Below are 20,928 nucleotides of genomic sequence, written 5' to 3'. Positions count from 1 at the left end.
CTTTGCCTTGCTAACAGCTTTACCGACTTACACCAGATTCGATCGAAATTGCTGACTTATAAATGCTGGTATTTATGAAGAAACACACCGGTTTCATTTCAGTATCTATTCCTGACAGTTTCTGACAAATATACTCACTGATAACTTTTCATTTTCATGCGTCGTATCGTTAACAAAATAAAATTCTATGGAAATGAGCTAAGCAGACCATGGTGCCGATGGTCTTTACGCGCATACCAGCGACGACAATGCTGTTTATATGGCTTAAGCACGTGCACCAGCAATAATGTATTGCAATTTCGGCGGAATAACCATTTTCCCAGAGAATGCGCAGACATGTGTGTCAAGGTGGTTGTAACTTGTATGCTATCAGGTCATGCACCGGTGTATTTCACCAATAGAGGGCTTTACTCTTTTGCTTTTGCATTGTTCTGAAATGCCCTCTAGCATCCAGTGTTTCTTACGTTTATTGTAGAACACAGAGTAACAAGTTAACAAAAAGCTTCAATTCTCTAAATTGGAGAACAATGCAGTTGTTTACGTGTCGAACAGCATCGTGCGCTGTGTACACCATAAGATCGCAATGTGGGTCTACGTTTCGCGGCATTTTTACTACGTTCGCAGTCAGAAATTTAGCTGGCACTAAATTTGGGCTGGTGACAACCCTAGGAATGAGTGTCACGACCGACGACGGAACCCACATTCTGAACTTTGACTCTGGTGGACAAGACTGCCCAGGCAAGACACAGAAACTTAATAAGGAGAGTAAAGGTACCATACCTATGATAGTAACAGTGAAGTTGCACATCTCCACATTTTCACTTTCATCAGTAGCGTTGACAAATACGGTAGTATCACCGATAGGAAATTCAGACCCAGATGGCGCACTTTCCTTAACAGTGACATTCTTCCCAGAATTGTCGATGGGCATAATTGCTGACCAGTATACAATGCCATTGGGACTACCGGGAAGGGTATTGTTTGTCTGATTCGATGGGCATGTCAACTGCGGAGGCTCTTTGTCTAACATAAAAACATAACACAAACTTTACTTATTAAGGCAATGGACGATATTGGTAATTACTCAAAATAATTATTAGCATAAAACATTTCTTGGTAATGAGTAATGGAGAGCTGTTGATAGTATAAAACATTGTAAGAAATGGCTCCCTCTGAATTAAGGTAGTTTTCAAGGAAGAAGTAATTTTCCACGAATTTGATTTTGAGACCTCAGAATTAGATTTTGAGGTCTCGAAATCAAGCATCTGAAAGCACACAACTTCGTGTGACATGGGTGTCTTTTCTTTCACTATTATCTCGCAACTTCGACGACCAATTGAGCTCTAATTTTCACAGGTTTGTTATTTTATGCATATGTTGAAATACACCAAGTGAAAAGGCTGGTCTTTGGCAATTACCAATAGTGCCCAGTGTCTTTAATGTCTGTAACTGACAAAATGCCATATCAAAGCAGACCAGAATACTTTTGTCTTCAGCACCACAGTACTTAAAAAAAAAAAGTTTCTCAAAATGTATTTTACAATCCAAAGCTGCTGTACAACTTACCAGGCAAGTTTTTATTGCCAGTAGTTTTCAGAGTCATTGTTTACAGACTCTTTAACGATAAAAGTACTGGGTTCTTTTTAATAAAATTACACAAGATACCAGACGGTTTTACGCTAGATTCTGAAGGATGGAGCAATTATGGTTTAAAGCGTCGAAAGATACAAGTGCCACAACAGGATAATAATAATATAATAATAAAATCGAAGTCTTACATGTATATAGCGCACATATCTACCAAACAAGGTACTCAAGGCACCGAGTACATACAAACTTTCAGAAAGATAGGTTATTGCAGTGATGAATTCTGAGACCCAATTGCTTAGGACCTTACAAGGGTTCAGAAGGTGCTACGGCACATACAGCAGCCACAGCCAGGAGCACCGGGGCGAACCCCTTCTCTTTTCGATAAGTGCACTGGGTTCTTTTACAGGCGTTACACAACACATGGGACCAACTGCTTTACGTCCCGTCCGAAGGACAAAGCGATAGTTAAGTGTCTTGCTTGCGGACACAAGTGGTGATTCGAACCAACACTCTGCTGATCACAAACACCAGAGTTTGAATTCGCTGCTCTTAACCGCTCAGCCAAGACACCTCCAAACCGTCACTCATGGCAACACACACACTTGAGTCCAGTGCATTATCTTCACCCGCCATGGTGCAAGTGTTCACATATGTTCACTGTTTCTCAACAAAACAAATCTTAAAATTACCTTGAACCACAACTATCGAATCACAAGTATCAATCCTCGCTGCAGGATCGATGATGACATAAGTGAGCGTATAGGGCGAATCAGTCAGGTTGAACTGCACTTCTTCATTGATGGAGTATTCAACCCCTCCTATGGATACGCTGATGTTAAAGAACCCAGAATTATCGGACATCTGAAGGGGTTCGGGTAAGGGGACATCAGCGTAATCTTGTCTGAAGAGAGTCAAAACTGTCATATTCTCTGGGCAAACCAGACTAGGGTCTTCATCATCTGTGAGTCGAACAACAAAACAAAGTCAGTGTTAGTTTTGGTTTGACCTTACACTTTTAGACATACTCAGAGGGACCTCAGGTGGGGTTTGAACCCACAACTGTTCACAATCTAGGGTAGATGTGTTAACCACAAGATCATTATTTTTAAGGGGAAGCTATGACACAGCGGTTATCATACAATGTTTTATACCATGGTAAGAGATAACAGGGATGTGATAGGCTCTTGAGAGAAAACCTGAAGTCGCAGCGCAAAACGAGAAAGCATCTGAGCATGAAGCCCAATATTAACATATCATACCATTTATCATTTATGAATGGGAATCAAATTGTGTTGAATCAGTTTTCAACTAGTGGTTTAAACCCGCCGAGGCCTGGTTCTTTATATTTTACCTCGACTTTGTCTCGATAAAATTATCAAGAACCAGGCCTCAATGGGATTAAACCACTAGTTGAAAACCTCTTCACCACACATTGATTCCCTTATTATTACGGCGCAAAACTGGAAAAATTAATTGAAAGAAATAAGTGTAAATATATACACAGCTACTACATGATCCTTATAGAAAAACAGAACAATACTGTACGGGCTATAAGCTTGAGTGAACAACCACGTTTTGAGAGTTTCCTTAAAACTACTCACAGAAGATATAAGGCGAATGTTTTGAGGAAGTTTATTCCAAAGAAGAGGACCAGCATTAGAGAATGATCGATCCCCCTATAGGTATTGTGAGTGAGAGAAACTCAAGTAAAGACAAATCTGAAGATCTTAGGCTCCTAGCAGGCTTATACTTGGTCATAAGAGAAGAATTACATTTGGGGGCAAATAACACCTAGGTTTATGATACAACCATACAATTTCATAGAGCTGCTAAGCACAAAAATTTGCTTAGCATGAAACGTTTGCCTTGATAAAAACAGGATTTCCCAACCAAATTTCTACGTGATTTTCAAGATAAGCATACAACAGCTGAATACCAGTAACTAGGAAATGCAACACAGTGGAAATTCGGTTAGTAACCGTTTTTATCAAGGAAAAAATTTCATGCTAAGCACATTTTTGTGCTGAGCAGCTCTATGAAATTGGGCCCTGGGTAGCAGCAGAAGAGGGATAACCTAAAGGGGATGCATGTTTTTGCATCACATATCGAATAACAGAACGCAAGGGAAACTGAGTGATTTTGATTAGTAAAGTATTACAAAGTTGAGATTTTTGTGGTTAACATGTTCAAGGACATAATAATCTAAATGACTTTTTGTCTTTTGAAAATAAGTGTTCAGAATTTATGGACTCCCCACAAATTGGAATTCATATTAAATAAAGAATACATTTTTTTTTTCCAATGGCCTACCATAAATTTCAACCCTGAAGGAGCAGGAAGTATTGACCAGTCCAGCATCATCAGTGGCATTACAACTGACATCGTGCCTGCCAATGTCGAATGCCTCCTCAGTTAAGTTCAATACTTTGTCCCCTGAGCTTGTGATATAGCATTCCACCGACACAATGCCAGAATTGTCTGTAACATTGGGTGGCATTACTTCAAGTACCCTTGTGGGTTGGCCGGTATCGGCAGAATCTTGAATATCCAGTGGACAATCAGTAAAGTAAGGTGGCTCCTCATCTGCATGGTGAAAAAGACAGATATTCCAATATGATGTTAAATTTACATCACGGAAAAAAGAAATGGGGTGACAGGTCTTTTTCTTCACCTGCGCCACGCATCTGGAACTCGCTACCACTTAATATTAGATCTTGTCTTTGTACCACAACATTTGAATCTCTTCTCAAAACTTATCTTATGTCACAGGTTTTCAAGGACTAACTTTGTTTTGTCTGTTTTTTTCTTTGTTTTGGTTTGTTTTGTTTGTTGTTGGTTTTACTGCGCCTTGAACACCCAGCAGGGTGGATACATGCGCATTACAAGTCTTATTATAGTTTTTATTATTATTAAAGAAGTTTATTTGTGTTTTGCTCTAAAATAATGTATGTAAAGCGCAGTACTTAATGCTCTACATACCCATGTAAAAATAGAAATGTACAACTTTAAAATAAAAACCATGTATTTCTGTCTCTTATTCATTTTTCTGAAATTTCTCCTGAAAATACCGTTTAAAACCTTGCAGGATTGTTGCCAGGCGATAAAGGCCACACGGCAACGACCCGCTGGTTTTAAATGGCCGTTTAAGAACTCATCGCTACCCTTTTAGATGCAACCTTCGAAGGGACATAAAGCCTTTTTGGTCTCTTATGTTGTGTCATGCATGTGAAGGAGCCCAGTGCACTTATCGAAACGAGAAGGGGTTCAGCCCCGTTTTCCTGGTTTGATTTGCAGCGTATTCTGCCACAGCATCTTGTAAACCATTACATGCTGCTACAAAGGAGTAGGTCTTTTACTTCAAACGTAGCCACACATATTTTGCAGAAAAATACTGAATGTTGAAGCACCTTGAGCATCACAGAGTGACGGATATGAGAGCTACTAATTATAAGAAGCTGCCATTATTAAAGTATGAGTAGATGCACATATCAGAGTTTGGGTAAAAAAGAAATGAATAGTATATTGATTGTAATTTTTCTGTTTTATGGTTCTTGCTAGCCACTTTTTGGAAAACGGTGTTAATTCATCCCAAACAATATCTTTAACTTTGTCTTTAGATTTTGTATACCTATGATAGTAACAGTGAAGTTACACATCTCCACATTTCCACTTGCATCAGTAGCGTTGACAAATACAGTAGTATCACCGATAGGAAATTCAGACCCAGATGGCGTACTTTCTTCAGCAGGGATATCCTGCCCAGAATTGTCGATGGGCATAATCATTGGCCAGAATACAATACCATTGGGACTACCGGGAAGGGTATTGTTTGTCTGATTAGATGGGCAAGTCAACTGCGGAGGCTCATTGTCTGTTAAGATAAAACAAAAAGGCCAGGAAATAATTTGATTAAAGTTTTTACCTCTGAGTTTACTTTATAATATTTATCAAGAAGAAGTGACAGCATGTGTAATCATTTACAATGGATTAGAATGGTTGTGTCATTCATCGGCTTGCAAGAACTGCCAGCAACTTGGCATGCTTTTTGCAAGTTGCTTACACTTCTAAATTGTGTTTTTGTCAGTTCCACTTACACACACAATGTACACTACAGAAAACTTCAACAACATTTAAAAAAAAAATTTTAAAGAAGGAAAAAACCCATATAGAATGCTTCACATAAAAGGCTGTCAAAACGTGGTACATTTTTTACCCCACAAAATGAGACGGCAAACAAAATAGTTTCCCAGAGTGAGATTGACAGAACTAGGACAGACAGAACAAGGTCAAGACAAAAACAAGCAAAAAAAAAAAAATGGTTGAGTTACACCAAGTGCAAATGCTGGTCTTTGACAATTACCAAACGTGTTCGGTGATTTTAACAAAGGGTGCGTTCGATTAGCTTCCCTAGGTCGACCCCGGTCTTCCCCCCGTACGTTTGAATAGCTTCAACGTCATTCCAGGGGCTTACCTGGGTCTGCCCTACTTGTGGAGTGGGTCACTTGGGGCTAGCCCAAGGTGCATGACGTCACCACGAGAGGGTGAGTGACCATTCGATAAGTTCATGGCAGGGGTTCACCCTAGTGAGCACTGCGGGGTCGACACGGGGAAGCTAAATGAAAGCACCCATAACACTTTGCTTCATACCTAGAACATGAAGGTAAACATCACATACATCCATCAGCCCTACGTCGTCTGTAATGATGTACTCAAGCCTATGAGGTGATGAGGCCAAAGTAAAATTGTACGCATCATTGACAACGTACACACTGCTATCTCCGATATTGATAGTGATGTTGTATAGCCCAGAGTTATCAAATGCGTAATCAGGATAGGGAAACACGAATGTAGTGTCCAGCTGCCTGAACTCAGTCTTCATCGTAAAGTTTGCAGGGCAAGTTATGTTAGGGTTCTCATTATCTGTGGAGTTACAAATAAAATAATTAAATCATAAAGTTTCTCACTTTATTTCTTTATTTCTTTATTTATTTTAAATCTTTAGACATACACAATGATTACAAGTTGGGAAAGGGGTTGTAACGGTTAAAACAAAAGTATAAAAACTGTCGGCAAGAGATGCGCAAAACCCCTGCCAACGCTAAAAATATAATTATATAATATACAAAGGAGATTGCAATCAAACATTAAAATCCAGATTTCTTCTGTAGAAATAGAAGGAAGGAATAACAATTTTCTAGAAGACCATTAGATACTGATCGAAACATGTAAATGTATTCTTGAATTGAATTGAAACTTCAAGTTGAAACCTATGGTTCTTTCCACAGATATCCCAACTCATTTACAGATTATCATGACATGGTGTTACCGCAAACCTTACTACAATTGTATTTCCACCATGTAAAGTTTCAAGTCCTACTTATTCAGTTCCTTGTTATGCTTTTAATTAAGTAAGGTTTATGGCAACACTTTGAAACGTCTTTGTGAGTTGTGGTCATTCTGAAAAAGAAACAGTGGTGTGACAATTTGAAATTTCGATCAGTATGCTCTGATCATCTTCTAAAGAGTGGACACTAGATCACAACTCTAAAGGTCCTTCAAAAAACATCTGGATGAGTTGGGTTCAGTAAAATAACAATAATAATAATTATAATAGCTAATTCTTATACAACGCATTTCATAACTAAACGAAATACCAATGCTCTTTACAAAAAACAAAAAGCAACTAATTAAAAATAAATACACTAATAAAGGCAAACAAAAGGATTATACTGAACAATAGGCAATATAAAACAAATGTGATTTGAGCTGAGTTTTGAATTGTTCTATACTCTGTGGAGAGCGGATGTAGCTAGGAAGAGAGTTCCAAAGTTTGGAGGCAGCATGGAGACATTTATAAGTTAACAATAGTATCTTGCAATCAATACTAGACCTTATTGGAAGCCAGTGTAAAACTTGGAAGCATGGGGTGATATTACCTTCAATTGTTACGTTGAAACTGCATGATACATTCACTTGCATAGAAAGATCAGTAGCGTTACACATGATAAGGTGCACACCGATATCTAACAAACCACCCATGTTGTTGAAGGGCTGAGTGTCCATTGGAGCGAAGCATTCAACAGTGACAGGGTTGTTGGAATTGTCAGTGGCGTTTGGAAGATAGAAAAACACACTACCAGTGGGTAGACCCAGGGAAGTGAACTCTGTGAATGAGGGGGGACAGTCCATATACATTGGCGCCTCCAGATCTGCATGTGGAAAAAAAAAAATGAAAAAAAAACGAGGAAAATTACAGCTGAAATTAAGTACGTTATTTATGATTCATTTGTTTATCAACTCTGATTGTGAAGCCATGGATTTTGAGAGGGGACAAGCCATAAAAATTGGCGACTCAAGATCTGCAAGTAGAAAACAAAGCAGTGAAAAATTACAGCTGAAACTAAGTACGGTATTTGTTATTGATTTTATTTATCAACTCTAATTGTGAAACCAAGGATTCTCTGAAAAGTTAACTTAAAGTGTCATGGCCGAGTGGTTAAGAGCATCAAATTCAAATTCTGGTGCTACATGTAAGTCACCGGAGTGTGTGGGTTCGAATCCCGGTCAGGACACTTGTGTCCTTGAGTAAGATACTTTACTAATAGTTGCTTCTCTTCACCCAGGGGTATAAATGGGTACCTGTGAGGGTAGAGGTTGATATTGTGTATGAAAAAGCCAACGAAGCGCCACAGCAGCTGGAGCTGTATACTCCCAAGGGATGTTATTGGCCCTATGAACAGGGCACTATCTTTAAAAGCGCATTGATACGGTTATTGTGAAATGCGCTATATGAGAATTTGTTACACTGCCATCAACTGTTTTGTTAGCAAAAACTAATTCTGTAATGTTCCTTTAACAATCCTGTTTTGTCAAGTTACCTGTGACCGTGATTGAGAATGTGCAGGAGTCATTGACCAGGCCCGCAGTATCATTAGCATAACACTGGGCAGCGGTGGTGCCGATATCCACAAGAGCACCCAGAGGGTCCAGGTGATTTGAAGTTCCAACCTCATAGCATAAAACAGTCACTGAACCCTGAGAGTTGTCCGTAGCATTAGGAAGGTCAAATGTAATCAAAGCAGTTGCATCACCAGGAGATGTGCTCATATATATATCACTTGTGCAGTCCTCAAATAATGGGTGCTCCAAATCTGTAGGAGAATTCAACAAACAGAAATGCATAATGTATAACTATATGATAATGACAAGTGCAAAGTAGTCAAAACGTTGAGACAAATTAAGAACTCACTCTGCGAAAGGGAAGTTTAATGACGATCCACTATAAGCTAAAGTAGTAGTCCAACTAATTTTCTTCCGCCCGTTAAGTAGTTAAAAAGCAGGACAGTTCTTTCCAGAATTGAGAAGTCTCCCGAAATCTAAAAATCTACTCTGTGGTACTCTTTTTACCAGTCCAAAGTCCTCAAAAATCCGTCTCAAAAATTTGTCTTAATTTGTGGGGGATACAAAAATAATACCAATCAGACGAATAGTAATAGGTTTTAGTGCTTTATTCCCGGTTATGTAATATTATAACAACATTCAATTTATAAGGCGCACAGTTTTTGGAATAGAACCATTCAAAGGCACCGGTTGCTAGCAAGCTGACAAATTGAACATACGAGTCTTGATGTTGCGTTTGAATGTTGACAGATCAGGTGTGTCCCTCAGCTCGTCTGGCAAGGAATCCCAGAGACGCGGTGCGCAGCTGGAAAAGGCACGGTCTCCGTAACTTGCCAGACAAGTTTTGGGAACATAAGTCAGGTATGTTAATAAGGTTTTTGAATTATGATACCCATTAAACTCATTTAGGACCATGTAACAGTTTACAAGGTGCTGTGGCACTATCTGCATACAAGTTGAGTGCACAGTTTGAAATGGCAAGACTCTAAGCCATCTCAACTCTGATTCTTCTCAGCACCAACACTTCTTCCCAAACAGAATTTAATTCACTTGGTTGTTTACTTAGTTTTGTTTAGTTAATGGCCTGATGTTTCGACCCTAGAAGAGCCTGGGTGTCGTGGCCAAGCGGATAAGAGCATCAAACTCAAGCTCTGGTGTTTCTGTTCAGCAGAGTGTGGGTTCGAATCCCGGTCGTGACACTTGTGTCCCTGAGCAAGACACTTTACTGTCTATAATTGCTTCTCTCCACCCAGGGGTAAATGGGCACATGTGTGGGCAGAGATGGTTTAAGTGATTGGTTTAGCCGAGTAGTGCATATTTGTAGCACAGGGTGTATACTCCCCAGGGAGCTGAGATGGTTTAAGGAATGAAATGGCCCAGTGATCAGGGTAATAATGTTGGAAGCGCTTTCAGACATGGTGTACGCTTAAAAGCGCTATATAAAAACCAAATACTATTATTACTTTTATTAGAAGAGTCTTTCTGGTAGTGTTTACATACCCACAACAGTAATGAATATGTCGCATGTGTCATTATTTCCGGAGCTGTCAGTGATGATATACTGTACTTGATGAGGGGTGTCTCTTAGCTGAAATTGATACGTGTCATTGATTGCATACACATTGCCATCTCCTACATCAATGGTGATACTATAATCCATGGAGTTCTCAGTCATTCCATACGGCTCGGAAAAGACAAATGTTGTAAAATTCTGTCGCCAATCTGTGCCCCGTGTGACGTTGCTTGAACATGTAATGTTAGGATCCTCTTTATCTGTAAAAACAAAACAAGCCAACATTCATTTTCAATTAAAATCTCACTAAGCACTGCCTGAATTTTGTGTTAACTTCTTCCCCAGAAAAACAATCTAAAGCCCGGTTCATACTTCCTACTTCCAACTCTGTTTTCGAAACGATATTCACCAGAGAGTTGAGCACGACTCAACCGCTGCGAATTATTTTTTGCAAATATGTGACGTCAACATTCATATCGCATTCGCATTCAAGGAAGTATGAACCGGGATTTAGCTACCGCTAAAACAATATCAAACAAAATGGCAAACACTTTGATAACCATGCAGTTTTCAATACTTCACAATGCATTGTGCATTAAGTTTTTGCTTGCTCCAAATTATTTTGAGAAAATCTCAGCAGATAAATGCTTCACCAATCTTTCCTAAGTGCTAATACTAGCTGGGCACCAATCACAACGATTCATGATTTAGCATTCAAGATTACATGAAGTGCTTACACTGCCGCAACTGTTTTTCTAGCAAAAACCAATTCTGTAATGTTCCTTTAAAGATGAAGGGTCATTCCGTGTCAAATCATCCCCCAAAATGCAATTTCAAACCTTACCCAGTGATTATTGATTTATGGTCATTGGAATATCGGCCATCGCACGCAATTTGACCAAAATCAACAAGAAAGAGTGTGCCGTAATGCAAAACTGTTATCAAATGGAGCTAAAATTGCAAAAAGTGAGCTTGTTCAGCCAAAATTACCAAATAAATCATATTTTAGCAAATTTGAAGATAGATAGATATATTTATTTTTATTGTCCATGTTCAAAAACATAGAAACTAGAAGAGGGTAGGGCTTAACCCATAAGCCTTTTTGAGGTATGGTGGACATGATACACGCATCACACGAGGCAACTGATACCACGCTCACCATGAACATTGATGGTCAATAGGTTAACGTGTAAACGCCGCCTCGCCTAATAAATTGCACACTTTACTGAATAACACACGTTCTATTTCTATGGTCAATACGCACAAATTTACCCAAATCTCATAGTGTTGTAGCATTGTGTCCGCCATATCTCAAAAAGGCTTATTGGGTGATTCCACACGAAACGACCCTGAAACCAAAAGCAATTTCTGAGCATACCTAGAACAGTGATCATGAACTCGCATGTAAGGTTCACATTTCCGGCTGCATCAGCGGCAGCACACAGGATATCATGAGTTCCTATTGGAACCATTTCTCCTAAATTGTTAAGAGGATCCGAACCCCCGAAATAGAAGCATTCCACAAGTGGCGGGTCTCCGCTGTTGTCTGTGGCATTGGGGAAGAAGTAGGAAACAGAAGCAGTGGCTTGGTTGGGCGTTGTACACCTTGTGATTACAGCAGTGGGACAGTCCAGGAACTCAGGAGCCACAGCATCTGTAGAAACGAGGGGAGGGGAGGGGGGGAAGAGAACAAAAATACAATGTTATGTGAGTTTTTTCACATAACAGTAACACGATAGAACTTGAAAAAGTACTGAGTATACAGTGCTAACATACATATATATGTAGATTGGTAAAGCCAAAAAGACTATTCTTTATCCCTGATGCAAATTTAACATCTAAAGAATTGTTATAGTGTCAATCTGAAAGCTCACTGATTCTAAATTCATAACTGGTACCAATCCTCCAAAGAAATATTTCCATCTGAAAGCTCACTGGTTCTAAAGTTCATACTGCCAGGCAATCCTCCAGAGAAGCATTTTAAAAAAGCATTAAAAAGACCCTTTTTCTTTGTTCTCAAGAAAACGGGATCACCTGATGATAATATTTGTTTGAGATTTTGTTGTGTTCATTTATTTGAAAAGATTGAAAGATTGTGTCACTGATGTCTGATTGGGTTTCTTTAGTAAATTATGTTGTCATGAATAGTCATGCGTGACACAATTGATTCACCAAACAGGTAGTCATGACTATATTTGTCAGTAGTCCCGGCCTACGATTAACCGAGTAGCTGAAAAACGGTAGTCACAACTCGACTAATGATATAATAGTCGTGACTACGACTCTAGTCCTAACAGAACCAATGGTGTTCAAACCAACTGAAAACCTACTCACCTGTGATAGTCACAGTGAAAGTGCAGTCATTAACGTTCCCTGATTGGTCCTCTGCAGTGTAGGTGATAGAATGCACACCAACGGGAAACATGGCGGGTGAAGTGTAAGTTAGTGAAGTCATGGGGTCGATGCTAGATGTTAAGGTAATAGCAGCATTGGAATTATCTGTTGGGACTGGTGTAGTCCAACTGACAGTCTTCATGGTGAAGTCTTGCTCATCACCCGGCATCACAATATCGGCAGGACATGTTATTACAGGATTGCCTGTATCTGTTGATTGTAATAGACAAAGTGCAAAATTTTAAATAACAAAAATTACAAACACATGCAAAGCTCCAATGATGTTTTCACAATGCGCAGTGCAATTACAGGCAAGTCTCCATTTTGTGTGTTAAAAGGTGCACATGGACTCCCGAAAAAGGCAGAAATCGGGCATTGTTGGGCATTGTTCGGAGGCGCATACACATGTGTACCATCCTTTTGTGCACATTTTTGACAAGTTGACAAGTTCATAATTTAGTGTAGATTCTTGGTCCTAATACAAGTTGCAACATCTGTACCTTAACCTGATATACAATGAAGATCATTCACAAACAGTTGAATGTCAATAAATTATTCCACCCTTAGCTTCACGAAACAGCATGTTTTGATACATCGTGTCGGATGATGTCCCTGGGAAATCCGTCCCCGAAGATTCTGTCCCCCATATGGGAAATTAAAATGAGCTGGGGGAGGTTGATTCAAAAGAGGGCGCTATCAGAAGAAGTTTGTACACAGTTTGCAATATGGGGGACAGAATCGAATGCATTCCTCTTGCGAACACTTTTCTTCTTCATTTCCTTCTATTAAACACCATTATTGTTTGTTTTTTTCTTTAAAATCTACCTATTTCTTGGTTAGTCTCATTTTAAATTCTAGCCTTTGGTTCAGTACATCCATCTCTATACTGTAGCCTTAGTTATTTGATAACGAATCATCCACATTAAGTTGAGAAGTTTAAACGAAAGGCATCAACTTACCTAAAACTCTCACATAAAACTCGCATGGAGCACTTCTCACAAATGGGTCGGTAGTAATCCAGACCTCATAGGACACTTTGATCACTTTTGGGGGTGGATCGCCAGCACCACCGCCAGTCAAAGGAAACGTGATAGGAAATCGATTGTTTGCAGGACATGGATAGTTTGGGCTTTCGCCTGGATAGCATTGTGTGACTTCTGCTTCAAATGAACCAGAATATGAAAGGGAATAAGATACTAGGGCAGTGGCACTGGTTGTTGAGACCTCGATGATGCCTGTGCCATCAGCGTGGGTCATAGTTGCCTCTGCTGGAGGGCATGATGGTACATATGCTGTAATACAAAGGAATGACAACAATAAGTGACTGATGGTTTTGGTTTTTGCATTTAAAGGGTTTGGGTACTTTTTGGTATTACAAAACACAATCAATGTCTTCCTTCATGAACTAACACAGTTTGAAGATAATGATACACATAATATGTAGTATAGAAAGCTTGCTGAAAATAATACTTACTGAGGTGCTGTAGTTTTTGAGAATTGAGTAAAATAATGTCACACAGTTTTAGCATGTAAAATGCATGACCAGTTATATATACGTTTTTAAATGCTAAAATAATTTTCCTCAAGAAGTAGTATACTCCATTAAACTCATTCAAGAAGTAAACAAATGGAAATTACTTGGGTGGTCTTCATCACGACGCTCAGCATGCAGTTGCACTTGCAGCGCCCGGCGGCCCTTGCAGCACAAACAAATGGATGAGCATATTCTTCTAAATCTAAATTCTACTAGTTCTACTTCTACCTCCATGTATACAGTCACCCACAAGTCTCGTTCACGCCTTATTATTAATATTATAGATTCGAACAGCCGGGTAAACTTCCATCCAGTACTCAACCCGGATCACTTAATTTTTCTCTATTTATTATCCTAAAACTCCCTAACAAACTGGGGAGCATCATGTGAAATATTGATGAAGTTTTAGTTTATTTACAAGAAGCCCGCCCCCCGGTGACGTATATTAACAAGGCGCTTTTGGAAACGTAGACTTGATCGTCAGTCAACCGAACGCTTGTTGAAATTGCGTGCACCGTGTGGGGGTGTGCATGATCTATTATTCATGGCAAGCGGGAAATGTTCGTATTCCCGCTTGCCATGAATAATTATTTCTCGCCTTTAAATGAAACGATTAAACTAACATGTTTAGATTATTTGGGATCAAATGTTGTTGTTTGTCTGTCTGGCAGTGACAAAATTAATTTGTTTTGGTATTCGAAAGTAACTTTACAAAATCGGTTATTGCTAATAAAACATATTAATTTTTGGTTTTTACCCATATACACCGATGTGTGTAGCACTGTATACTCAGTACTTCCCCGAGTCCTGTGAAAAAAATCACAGGCATTTTTACTCGGGTGGGATTCGAACCCACGACCTTTGCAATTCTAGAGCAGTGTCATACCAACTAGACACTGCTCTAGAATTGCAAAGGTCGTGGGTTCGAATCCCACCCGAGTAAAAATGCCTGTGATTTTTTTCACAGGACTCGGGGAAGTACTGAGTATACAGTGCTTATACACACATCGGTGTATATGGGTAAAAACCAAAAGAAATTAATATTCTTTATCCCCGATGCAAATTTAACATCTGCTAATAAAACAGTTTCTGGAAGTGTAAGCACTTTATGTAATACACCATAAAAACTAGCAAACCTGTAGAAGTTTGATATCGATGAACTCGAGTTCTTATTGCCTGACATCGAATTTGTTTAATAAAAACGCACTGAGCGATAAACTCCAATATTCTCAACAAAATTGGTAATATTACTCAAAATAATAATAAGCATACAACCTCACTTGGTGTTTGGGAGAGGTTTGTATAAAACAATGTGAGAAACGGCTCCCTCTGAAGTGGAGTACTTTTCGAGAATGAAGTAATTTTCCACGAATTTGGTTTCGAGACCTCAGATTTAGAACTTGAGGTCTCAAAATCAAGCATCTGAAAGCACACAACTTCGTGTGACAAGGGTGATTTTTCTTTCATTATCTCGCAATGTCGATGACCGATTGAGCTCAAATTTTCCCAGGTTTGTTATTTTATGCATATTATGTTGAGATGAGAAGACTGATCATTGACAATTACTCATTTTTAGTGTCCAATGTCTTTAAACAATCAAAATGGTTCCAGACACCAAAGGTATATTCCTTAATAAAAACATTGCTTCACAATGGGGGGGGGGGGGCAGTGCATTGTTTCGCCATGAAACTTCGCTTCCAATGATATTGGTTATCATAATCTGCTGATCCTCGCTAGGTACAGCTACACCTAGATTATAGCTCAGCAGCTCGTGTTATAGGCAGACCATGAAACATTTTACTTCCTCCAATGGGGCAGCAGTATAGCCTACACAACAGTATTCAATTCACCTTAAGCCTAGTTGACCTCGGACTAGACTCTACGTTGTATTTTTTTTTTTACCCAACCATTGAATCTATTCGTTCATCCAATATGTGAAAGAGCTTTTTCTCAACCATAAAATGGGCATTATTGACAGAGAGGGTGTGTGCTTTCTACATGCCATTAAATTCAAGGGTTAAACGTGGAGTTTGTGAGAGTCAAGTATATGTGACCAGGTAAACAGGTGACCCCGTTTCGCTTTGGCGGTAATTTATTGAAAAAGCTAGTATCATAATTACTCAAAATATATTTTTTGCATAAAGAGTGACTTGGTATAATGAGCAATGGGGAGCTGTTGATAATTAAAAACACTGTGAGAAACGGATCCCTGTGAAATAACGAGAAAGAAGTAATTTATCAGTCAAATAATAGAAATTACTTCAGCTGAGCATCTGGAAGCACACAAATTAATTTGTGGAACAAAGGTGTTTTTCTTTCATTATTCTCTTGGATTTTCGATGACTAATTGAGTCCAATTCTGTTCATGGGTTTGTTATTGTCTGCATGTTGTGATACACCTAGTGAGAATACTGGTCTTTTACCAAAGGTGTCCGTTGCATTTAAAGTAATTTGTCGCTATATACACGTACAAAAAATGTACATGATGCAGCTCCACGGCGTCGATTTTTGTGTGTTTTTTTAATAGGACAGCACCAAACCAATCTGTGATACTTTTAAGACTATTATAGGGGAAGGTACCTGTTTGGTAATTACTCAAAGCAACCATTAATTTAAAAACTGACTTGGTATCGAGCATTGAGAGCTGTTGGTAGTGTAAAACATTTTGGGAAACGATACCCTCTGAAATAACGCAGTTTTTGAGAAAGAGGTAATTTCTCACTAAAATAATAAAAGACTTTTAGCTAGAAGTCTTTTATTCCTATCTGAAAGCACACAAATTCGTCCAACAAGGGTGTGCTTTCTTCATCATTTCCTCGCAACTTCGATGACCATTGAGCCCAAATTTTCACAGGTTTGTTATTGTAAGCTTATGATGGGAAACACCAAGTGAGGAGACTGGTTTTTGACAATTACCAATAGTGTCCAGTGCATTTAATAGGTTACCGGTGACACAATTGAAGTAGGAAAAACATCAAACAAAAAAACCCAGCAACTTTTTTGCCAACTGACTGAAGAAAGATTCGAAAAGTAATAATTTGCTTTAATCCTTTTGCTTTTTGGTTATAAACTTCACACCGGGACCAAAATGGCAGAGAACACTGTAATATAAATCGTACCTCTAAAGTCTATTAACCATCGAAGCCCACCCTCCCCCTATTTTATCACCAATGCTAAAATCGATTTACGCAATCAAAATATTAATCTAATTTTTTTTACCGCTGAAAAAAGGTTTATTCAGTTTCCTTTTAGGACCAGTCAAATGAACTGTTGCTTGATTTGTTTTCACAAAATATTAGTTCAAACAATTCAACAAAGCAGCATTCACATTTCGCACGCAGGTGATTTTTGAGGCAATTGTTTAGTCATTCAATTTTATTTTGGGCAGTCATTTCCGGAATTGTGCAATAAGAATTTTAAAGACATAATGGTTCATGTGGCACTACAATGATGCCAAGATGTCTGGCACGTCAACAGATAGATGGTGGGAAAAGAAAAAATACAAACAATACAAACATAGGAAAACATTTAAAAAAAATTCCACATTCAAACACAATACAATATAAGGTCTTGGCAAATTTGAGCCCGCTACAAATGAAGGCCCCAAAACAAAACAATAAAATAAAGATAAAAAAAAAAATGTGAAGTCTACTGGAAACATGAATAAAGAAAATAAGGTTCGCCTGGTTTAAAGTGAAGGTACGATTTGTTTTTAATTCTCAATTACCGAAATTGATTGCCTCTTTACGAAATTAAAAATAATTAAATCAGCAAAATCTCCAGTCGAACCAGCTTTACTAAATTGAGTAATGATTGCGTGTCATGAACAAGAATGACGATGTGCTCAATTGGACAGAGTGGGCTAAAGGAAATTGAATACCTCTAAACAAAATTGAATAGCCGAGTTCTCAATATGAAACTGAAGAGGGAAAATAGCTTTAATTTGAATGCACAGAATTTAAATTGGCTACTCTTTTGCCGAAAACCGACAGAGAAAACGTTTATAAAGAGGGTTGTTGTAATAAAGTTTCAACAGCTCTCAAATGCTCTTTAGCAAGTAAGTCAATTATTATGGTAATTTAACTTGTGGGGGTGTTTACTAAAAGTATACAATGCATTTCAGCCTCTGAATGCCAACACCCATACAAAACCTGAAAAAAAAAACCAGTAAGTGTTGTTGTTTCTATATTAATGTGTTTATTTACTTATTATATTACACAGTATGTTAAAAACAAATTGAACAACTTGTTTACAATTTTAAACAACCGCTGTTTAACCAGGACACACGAACAACTGTTGTTTAATCTGTTAAACAACCCGGGTTGTTTAAAGTTTGAACATTAAGTTGTTCAACATTTTAAACAACTTTGTGAACAACTGTTTTTATACAACTGGGGTTATTTTAAACAACAAACTTTAAACAACTATCGGGTTGTTTAAGACGGTTTTTTTTAAGGGTTTAAGTACTTTTTGCACAATATTCACAAATTTATATTAAACTTCAACAGTTTGAAGATAATGATAATAGAAAGCTTCCTTTTGAATATTACTTGTTTTGAGGTTCTGTAGTTTTTGAGTAATGGGTGAAACAATCTATTAGTTTTAGGGGAGGGGGTTTTAGCCCTAAAAAGTGACACAATTTATATGATTTGTGAAACGCAAAGGGATAGACATATTTTTACTCTTCCAAAACCACGGTTAAACTATCATTACGTAGCATAATCTTCAAATAAGTTTCAAGATTTGTCGCTTACTTTGAAATATACAAACACAGTTTTAAATCCTAATTTTGAATATCAATGTCGCCTTGGCACCAATCATAATAATAAACGATTAAGTAAAAAAGGGAAAACAAATCTTTTTTGGTGAAGTGTTTATCCTAACTGTTTTAACGTATTTCTTGCTAGTGTAATGACTAAATTACATTTTAACTGTAACATTTTTGAAAGTATTTTAACTGTTTGGATGTTAATATTTATTTGTTTAATTGTTAAGCGCCCAGAAGCAAGTTCCACGGATGGACGCTATATAAATTGTCAGTATTATTATCATCATTTTATCATTTTAAAAGCAATATAACAACAAGTTAGCTTGTCTGGTTTGAGCTTCCGTTTTAATTCGATAACCAATCGCTCAAAAACATGCGTGGGGACATAGTTTCTTTAAACATTTAACCAATAAGCTGTGACTAAAGATATGTTTTAACATAGTGGCTCTTATAAGGTGTTCATATATTTGAGGGCTTAGAAAAAAATTCATGTCAGTTTGTAAAATATCCTACAGCTGTAGATTTCTGTTTAGAATTGTCGCCTATACTGATTGTGATACTTGATAGAGAAGTTCCTTAACTATACTCACATGCACAGTGGGCTTGGTCGAAGTATACACTCAGCAAAAACAGACCTGCGACCAGTAGGGGTGAGACAAATCTCCCCATTGTCACGTCGATGATATTTCCAAAAGAAATCGATATTCCGTCGATATTTATTTTCCTGGCGCTGAGAAGAATATGAAACTCAGAGAAATCTGAAATCTCCTGTCCGCTTCGGATTGGGCGTATTCACTTATTGCGCGAAAGCCAGGATTGGTAAATTTTATTCATTTTCATGTTGTTCTGGATCAATGGTTAGCTATAAAAGGTAGCTGAACCACCACCACGACACCCTTGAAGAGTTCATTTTGCCCTTCATACAACAACAACTGATATTGCCAAGTTGTTTGTACAGTTAGTGCTTCATTGGCTCATACAAAATTCCTTTCTCTGTCATGGGTGGCTGCAATATTACCTGTATTTAAACTATTTCTGTGACGTCACTCCATTGACGAAAGCAAGGGCGTCGATGGGTAGGGACGGAGGGACATGTCCCCCCCCCCCCCACTTTTTAGACTGGGGGACGGCATATCAGATGCCCCGACCCCACTTTTTCATTGACTGTTTCATTAGAAACCACGCTCAGAATGGTGTTTTGTGAAACTATTTCTGTGACGTCACTCTATTGATGAAAGTGTATATTATTTTGTTATGAATCTACTACTGGCAAGTAGATACCTCTCTACCTGGCAAGTAGATACACACATGGTGTTACCGCAAACCAAACATATATTGATACCCCACCATGCAATGCCTAGAATCCTATATAATCTACTACTGCATGTAGATTCGTACTAAAATCTTAAGTTGAGCACAGACTAAAGGGAAAGTTCAACTTGAAAACAACTATCTTTTCAAATTAAACATGATGGAAAAAACTTTGGCTGCATTATTGCATGTGTTTAAACTATTTCTGTGACGTCACTCTATTGATGAAAGTGTATATTATTTTTACGTATCACTGTAGATTCGATTCGTGCGAATCTAAAGTTAAGCACATGCTAAAGTGATAGTTCAACTTGAAAACTACTATACCTTTTCAAAAATAACATGATGTAAAAAAACAAAGCTGAAAACATGTTGGGAGCCAATAATTCATTGTACAAAAACATTACTGTAGTAAATTACATAATTTTAACGAAAACATAGTCCTCGATAATGTTGCGAGTACTTTGCTTTTTACATTTTGCAAAATAGATATAAATGTGACCATGTGTCCTTGTCCTTTTTAGGTCATACACAGATTTGGGAAATAGTTTACGTCAGAGAATATGGACTCTAATGTGTAGATTCGTCACTAAATACTCGTCGTCGGCACGTATATCCACGAATCTACACTTTCTCGTCCATTCTCCTTAATAACGTAATCAATGAAAACATAATCTACTCGTACAAAATCATGCCTTGCCTTGATTGGCATTTTATTTTAACGAGAAAGAGGCTTTTAGAGTGACGATGTGTTCAGTTTAGAGTAACTTTACTTTCATTTTAAAATGTCCCACATTCGATCTAGAATCTTTGTATCACACGAAGTACAAATGCATACAGGATTGATTTCAAAATATTAATTTTTGTAACAAATCGCAAAAAAAATATATTTCCATTTGAAACACTGTTATTGTTAAA

The 20,928-nt window shown here is 38.0% G+C and overlaps 1 protein-coding gene across 1 annotated transcript in view; it reads right to left on the bottom strand.

Moving 5' to 3' along the window:
* Positions 1-19,461, bottom strand: part of LOC139945864 (uncharacterized) — an 85,783-nt gene extending 66,322 nt beyond the window's left edge. Inside the window, exons 1-12 of the mRNA XM_071943362.1 lie at positions 19,290-19,461; positions 13,357-13,689; positions 12,338-12,607; positions 11,382-11,657; positions 9,991-10,263; positions 8,469-8,741; positions 7,527-7,799; positions 6,238-6,510; positions 5,219-5,461; positions 3,901-4,173; positions 2,280-2,549; positions 781-1,023 (exon numbers count right to left, since the gene is read on the bottom strand). Coding sequence (XP_071799463.1) covers positions 781-1,023; positions 2,280-2,549; positions 3,901-4,173; positions 5,219-5,461; positions 6,238-6,510; positions 7,527-7,799; positions 8,469-8,741; positions 9,991-10,263; positions 11,382-11,657; positions 12,338-12,607; positions 13,357-13,689; positions 19,290-19,368 — 3,079 coding nt within the window. The 5' untranslated portion in view covers positions 19,369-19,461. The remainder of the gene's footprint in view (positions 1-780; positions 1,024-2,279; positions 2,550-3,900; positions 4,174-5,218; positions 5,462-6,237; positions 6,511-7,526; positions 7,800-8,468; positions 8,742-9,990; positions 10,264-11,381; positions 11,658-12,337; positions 12,608-13,356; positions 13,690-19,289) is intronic.
* Between the last annotated feature and the right edge of the window lie 1,467 nt (positions 19,462-20,928).

Source organism: Asterias amurensis, chromosome 13 (genome assembly GCF_032118995.1).
Source record: "Asterias amurensis chromosome 13, ASM3211899v1".
NCBI lineage: Eukaryota > Metazoa > Echinodermata > Asteroidea > Forcipulatida > Asteriidae > Asterias > Asterias amurensis.
This window is presented reverse-complemented; position numbering and strand designations above follow the sequence as displayed.